General features: G+C 46.8%; 1 protein-coding gene across 1 annotated transcript in view; it reads right to left on the reverse strand.

Annotated features, from left to right (window-relative positions):
* Window positions 1–7061, reverse strand: part of KIF16B (kinesin family member 16B) — a 277180-nt gene that overhangs the window by 228409 nt on the left and 41710 nt on the right. Inside the window, exon 11 of the mRNA XM_007451451.1 lies at window positions 6139–6198. Within this exon, the coding sequence (XP_007451513.1) occupies window positions 6139–6198 (60 nt within the window). The remainder of the gene's footprint in view (window positions 1–6138; window positions 6199–7061) is intronic.

A 7061-nucleotide genomic window follows, 5' to 3' on the forward strand; every position in this document is an offset into this window, starting at 1 on the left:
CCCCCCCCCCGCCCCATGCCAAACCACAGCCCCATGCCAAACTCCCTTGCAGAGCCATGAAAACACAAAAGCAAGTCAAGCACTAGAGTAACCAAAGGATGTGCTTTCAGTAAGGAAGAGACCCTATTTATTAAAAACTGAGAATAACCAATGCTGGGGGATTCAACAGAGCGCGGTCTCGGGGCTCCGAGCACCACACGGCAGCCCGGCTCTAGACAGACCCTGCACGGAGCCGCGGTCCCTTCTGCTGCACCACCTGTCAGACGCCGGAGAGCTGCCCCCTGAGGTCCACACGCGCTGTGATTTATCCTGCAGTGCAGAGTTCAAGGAGTTATTTGGAAGTCAGGTAACATACCTCTGAGGGTTTCATTTTAATCATTTAGAAAACGCTATAACAGAGAAACCAAAATGTGTCCAGAGTGGACAAACGAAAAAGGTGCATACGGGCTGGGGTGGGGTGAGAGAAAGTGAGAGTGAGAGGACAAAGAATCGGGGGACTCCTCATGACTTGAAACAATTCATCAGCAATAAGACATATGGGATCTATAAACAGTCAGGCCAAAAGGGACACAGGAGGGGTATTAAGTAGCCACTTTATAAACCACTGCAAACACTAAGCAGTCAGCGCCACATTGAAGCCGTGGGAAAGGAGAGCCGACACAAAGGCTTCGGGAATGCACAGACCCCAGGCCTAGTAGAAGCCGGATTTATCACAACTTTAAGTTCCAAGACCCCAAAGTTATCACAGCTTAAGACAAATTCATCAGGATGAAAAACACATTGGGGTAGCAGTCAAAGACACTAGAAAGACCAAAAAGAAAAGTACCGTTAACACAGGTTCTGAGCAGCTGGCAGTGCCAGGCAGGAGTTGGGGTGCAGACTCCAGTATCAGACAGAAATACCAGGCATTTACATCCCGGGGGCTTTAAGACAGGGAACTGGTTACTCGGCTAAAGGAAGAGCTGGGAAGCCAGCGGGGATGGTGAGGCCACCCGCAAACTGATGAGGAAACCAGCATCACCCCTGGGTAGGAGGGACAGGGGAGAAGGTGTTTCTGGAAGCCAGGGCTGCATCACCAGGCAGCACCACACCAGGGATGGGCCGTGTGGATTCTGCAAGAAAACGGTGCAGACGAGGTCTGGTTTCTCCCTCCAACCCTCACACAGTGAGTCCCACTCAGGGAAGGGCAGACCACCCAGTCAGCTCTCCACCAGACAGGGCAGAGCAAAAGGGGGAAAACGGAAATGAGGGCAAAGGAGCCCAAGACGGCCCCACCTTTCCTTCCTCAGCTTTTCAGGTCCTGCACTCAAACCATAAGGTGCAGACCCATCACCTGGGCATCTTATTAAAATACAGATTCTGACTTAGGAAGTTTGCAGTGGGGCCTGAGAACTTGCAATTCTAACCAGCTCACAGGTGATGCTGACGCTGCTGGTGCAGGAACCACACACTGAGCAGCAAAGGTCTAATTGACCCAAATGAAGGACTGGACTATAATCAAAAGGAATGCAGCCACATTCCTTCCAAGAATGAAAAATACATAGTCATATACGAGCCTTTCAAATAGGAGTGAGACAAATAGGACAGAATGTACAGGCAGGAGCATCACCAGGGCAAGACCGCTGCCTGCACAACACCCCGTGTTACTTTTCCCACCGGGTCACCAGGTTTGCGCAGTTCAAGGTTGTTATGGGCTGAAACGTGTCCCCCTAAAGTTCATATGTTGAAGCCCATGTGACTACATTTGGAGATACAGCCTTTAAAGAGGTAATTATGTTAAAAAGAAGCCATTAGGCTGAGCCCTAATCCAATGTGCCTAATGTCCTTATAAGAAGCGGAGATTAGGACACAGAGGGCGACCAGGGCTACAGGCACACAGAGAAAAGGCCACGTGAGGGCCCAGAGAGCAGGCAGCATCCACTAGCCAAGGAGAGAGGGAGGCTTCAGGACAAACCAACCCTACCGACACCTTGATCTTTGACTTCTAGCCTCCAGGACTGTGAGCAAATAAATGTCTGCTGTTTAAGCCACCCAGTCTGTGATGTTTTGTTATGACAGCACTAGCAAACTAATATAAAGGTTTGGGGTTTTGTTTCTTGTTACTACTTTAATCCAGTAAGTTTTCACTGTATGCCTGCTCTGTGAGAAGCGGAGTTCTAGGAGCTGGTTCACAGAATGATCAAGAGACAGTCCCTGCCCAGATTCTGCTCCTGTTTAGAGGGAGAAACTAAGACCACCAAATTCCGATTATGATGAATGCTGTGACAAAGGCAGAACGAAATGCCTTTACAAAAGCCAGAGGAAAACAAAATCATTCTATCCGGTAAGTGGGAGAGAAGAGTGACCAGAGAGAGCTTCAGGGTGGAATCCCACAGGCGTAGAGAGGGGAGCATCTCAAATGATGGAGCAACATAGGCAAAGGCCAAGAGACCCCCAGAAACCCAACACCCAGTGCGCACAGGGACCAGCGAGACACCTGGCCGGGAGGGCCGGGGGCCCGGGAGTGCGGGGCAGACAGAGCTGTGATGGGACATGCGGAGCCAAGAAGGAGCTCAGTGCCCCTGGGGGCCAGGCAAGGGAGTCTGAACTTTAATTTATAGAAAAGGAGATTAATGACAATGAGGAAGGTAGATTAAGGGGCAAGAGACTGCGTACACAGCGTAGACTGTACAGGATAATAGAGCCCACATTACCTACCTGCCTAAGAAAGGTCTCCTCAAGATCAACACACTTTCCACTGTCATTAGCTACTTATATCGTAACCCCAAGCAATTTATCACCTCTTGTGACCTGGGTATAACGAACAGGTTGCCATCCGCCCGACTTCCAAGCTGGTGACAAGGATGTGTGACACTGTGGGTAAGTGTCACAACCCACCAGTGACTCAGAAAGAGACCTGAAGCCTGAGACAGAACTGGCAGATCAAAGCCCGAGGCACGTGCGTTATCACCACGGCGCCACCAGCCCGGCTGCAAACAGCCGGCACCTCTTTTTTTTTTTTTTTGCGGTACGCGGGCCCCTCACTGTTGTGGCCTCTCCCGTTGCGGAGCACAGGCTCTGGACGCACAGGCTCAGCGGCCATGGCTCACGGGCCCAGCCGCTCCGCAGCATGTGGGATCTTCACCGGGGCGCGAACCCGTGTCCCCTGCATCAGCAGGCGGACTCTCAACCACTGCGCCACCAGGGAAGCCCCCACACGGCACCCCTTGTCCGAGCACCTTTCACCCCTTCTTCACCCCACTCAACACGCCTAGGCCTTCACTCATCCCCAGCAAGGAAAGCCACAGACCAGATCACAAACAAGGGAACAAAGTCACTCCTTGGTTTCTGAGCCTCTAACAGCTTGGGCAAGAAAAAGCAACAAGGCAGGCTCTCACTGTGCCAACAGGCACCGAAGTATCCCTGTATCTCCCCTCTGTCCCCTGGACGGTCTCACTCTCAGTCTTCCCCCCAGAGGTCTCTCCTTGGATGTTCAGGACTTGGGGCTTGGAAGGGATGATATAGTTGCAGAGTAAACGACCAAGCCCTGATGATGAAGATAAACCTGGGAGTTCACCGCTTCACTGAGCCTGTCTCTACAACATGGGCAAATGCAGTAGGAGGGCAAGTTCCCAGAATGTAAAGCTCTGTATTTTAACAGGGGCCTGTGTCGATTAAACCACTGATCTCAAAGCAGGATTATACATTTACACCCTGGCTGCGGCCCTTTCACGGGTGAAATACACGTCTTCCCCTGTGACTTTCTGTTCAGCCAAGTGACTTGCTTTGGCCATGATACAAGCAGAAGCTTGAAATGTGCTTGCAAGACCAGGCCCACCTGCTTCTACCTGGGCCGTGACCGTAAGTCATGTTCTGGACAACCACCCAGTCCAACAGAATGAGAGACAGACCTGGAAGCTGCCCGTAGCCGGGATCCAAGCCCAGCCAGACCAGACCAGCCGACCCCCAGCCAACGTGCATGTGAGAGAGGGAAAATAAATGTTGTCCGAAGCCGCTGGGCTGGAGTGGGTTCTATGCAGCATTACTGGAACAAGAGCTGATGAAGGAGAAGTCAGACAGCAAAGATACGGGAATCACACAAACCACACAGATACAAACTCATCGAAAAACAATCCCTTTCCCCATCGATTTCCAAAGAATGTTTTCAAAAACATTTGAGTAGCCCTCTTCTTCCCCGCAGGCCTCAGGCACCATCTTCCAATAGGTGATGAAGACAGCTCTTGAAATACCAAATGTGAGCAGAAAACACGTACAGATTTAAAACACAGATACCGGCAAAGAAATCTACAAAGGGCTTGCCAGATCAAACGAAGGGAAAAATCTGAAATATCATTAGCCTTTCCCATAACCTTTAACACCTAGCACATAACACCTTCCTATTCTCATCTCAGAAGTTATAAAAAATAAAAATAGTAAGATTTATGAAAAAACAGAATTGGAAACTGAAGGAGGATTTAGTTTCCAGGCCCGGAATAACATTATGAGAAAAAGCTCAGGGGTTCACCAGGGTGACTCAGTGTGGACAGCTCTGCAAGGCTGTTGTAAAACCCCTACCACGGTGACGAGGAGAGACCAGGCAGAAGAGATGGGCTGCAATCTGCATTCACTGCGGCATTGCCTTCTGTGCTAAAAGGCACTATGGGTACTAATGGCTTTTCAAACAGCTAGCTACTTGATTTCTCTTTTCCTTACGTGCAGCAGATTTCAGTCCTCCCCTTCTGGCAAATTTGCTGAGGAAAGTATACATGGTGCCAGGAACGGTCCAACGGCTGGGCTACGTAAGTCTGGGGCTGCAGCACTCATTCTCCAAGTTGATGCAACATAAACAATGAAAACAGTCACACCTTTGCTGGTGCTTATTCCCCACCTGACTCTTCAGAAATGCAACTGAAGTCTTTGCTCAGTTTCCTGCGCGAAAACCTCTCAAAAAAACAAACGCTGAGAAAGTACCTCAAAATAACACAACATAATCATCATCATCAGGAGGAAAGAAAAGGCTGGACGCAGAAGCCTCACTTACTGCAGGACTTTCTGCAACTGGAAAGAATATCTCCAGGACCAATCGTGACCCATGGCCACCGAGGCCTGCAGCTCAACCCCACTCATGAGAAGTAAGCTTTTTAGCCCCCAGAGCAGGCCAGCTTGCCTAAATGGTACAAGGAAACTTTACATAATATAACGCTGACCCCACTCTCAGAGAGAATAACTCAATGGCTACTCCAGGTCTTCAAAAGTTTTCCCCCGTGAAACGGTCACCAGGTGCCCCCTCTTCACGTGAACAGCGTCCAAGTCAGGCTTCTGCCAAGACACATAGCTAAACCTCACCTATCCAGCCTCGCCAATATTCAAGGGAGATTCCGTCCTTTGGGAAAGTTTTACCTCACTAGACCTCAAAAACAAACCCAGGATTCAGCAATCGCCTCTGAATCGCCTTCTCTCATGTGTAAGGACAGACAGACGCGATCAAAGCATAAAATTCCAGTCTGAACCTCAAACCTAACGTGGCTGACCCTCCACGGATGACACGAGTTTCCTACCACCTCAGCAAAAAATGGGACCACAAAGAAACATGTATGTTGAAGCACAGAGTATGAAACTCGGAGGCCATTACTGACATCTTTTCACCATGAATCTTGCCAAAAATGCAGACCATCACTGCCTAGCCTTTGAGACATACAGAAAAAAATTCCAATAGGAAATTACTAGTTGAGAAATTTCTGAAGTCTAGCCATGCTATGCACACATATTCCACAGTACTGCCATGAGAAGTATTTTTTTTATTTAACATATTGCTTTTATACTGGGTTTAACAAAAGCAGAAAGGCAAAGTGGGTGCCCTTGAATATTAAATGGAATTTAATATGTGCTGACTCAAAAACGGAAAAACTCCACAAGTGAGAGCAAATACCTTAAGTATCAGCATTATCCCTAAACACACAGCTTTTAATGACTAATAGCTCGCTTTCCCATTTCTTCAAAATCAAACCAGAGTCCCGACCTCCCAAAAGTCACTAATCAATTCCACTGATCTTACCTTAAAGCAAAGCACACAATCGCCATTTTTGAGGGAGAAAGAAAAGAAGTTTTACCTACTTAAGCCAGCACAGTAAGATCATGACACTTTTTTATAGTCCTTACTTTCAAAATATTTTGGGTTTCATTCCACTTATTTGTCCATTCCTTGGTCAATTCTTGAACCTAAAAGAAAAAACATACATATGCGATTGCTCCACAAAAAAAAATACTTGGATTTTCTTCTAGAAAGTTTCCAAACTCTTACAGATTATGGAAGAATGTACAATACTTTTTTATAATTAGGTAGCAATGCCTCAAAGAACCATCACCAAATAAAAATCAAACAAGCTGATCTTACCCTACAACCTACATCATGGCAAAGGAAAGAATAGAAAAAAATGTGTCAAGTTGCCTAGAGTTTTACAGCAGTCTTTTTCAAGGTGTACTCAAAAAAAGCTGCTTCCTTGGATATTAACCAAAATTACAAGTTCAAAGATGACAACACCCCATTACATGGGTTAATTTTTCCTGATTATACTTTAGGTCCTAAGAAATAGTGATTTACTTTACTTTCCAATTAGATGTGATGATTAAATCACCTTGGAAACTGCAGTTTTCTTTTAGGAGATAATCTGCTTTTGTAGCTAATTAATAGGGTTTATAAATCTCAGTCTATCTTTAAAAAAAAAAAAACGCGGCTCTTTAATTGATTCTTCGTAAAAGCAAAAACCTTTTGATAAAAATCAGCTTCTTTCCAGTCGGAGTTAACTTAGGGGAGAAAATATGCCCCATTGTCGAACACAGCACAGTTGGAAATTGCTTCTCAAAGTTAATGAAAATATTCTGCTAGTTCCATACAACTTTTTAAATGACCTTACTGAGTGATTCATTAAGAAGTAAAGTGATACCTGATTGAGAGGTAGGAATAAAAATGGAAAATTCTGTAAAATGAATACACTTAGGGCTAAAAGAAAGTGACCTCTGAGGGGCATAGAGGGGGACACACCTTCCCAAGGCCTTTTTCCCTCCTGTCCTTCAGCATTCCT

Source organism: Lipotes vexillifer, unplaced genomic scaffold, assembly GCF_000442215.2.
Source record: "Lipotes vexillifer unplaced genomic scaffold, Lipotes_vexillifer_v1.1 scaffold670, whole genome shotgun sequence".
Taxonomy (NCBI): domain Eukaryota; kingdom Metazoa; phylum Chordata; class Mammalia; order Artiodactyla; family Lipotidae; genus Lipotes; species Lipotes vexillifer.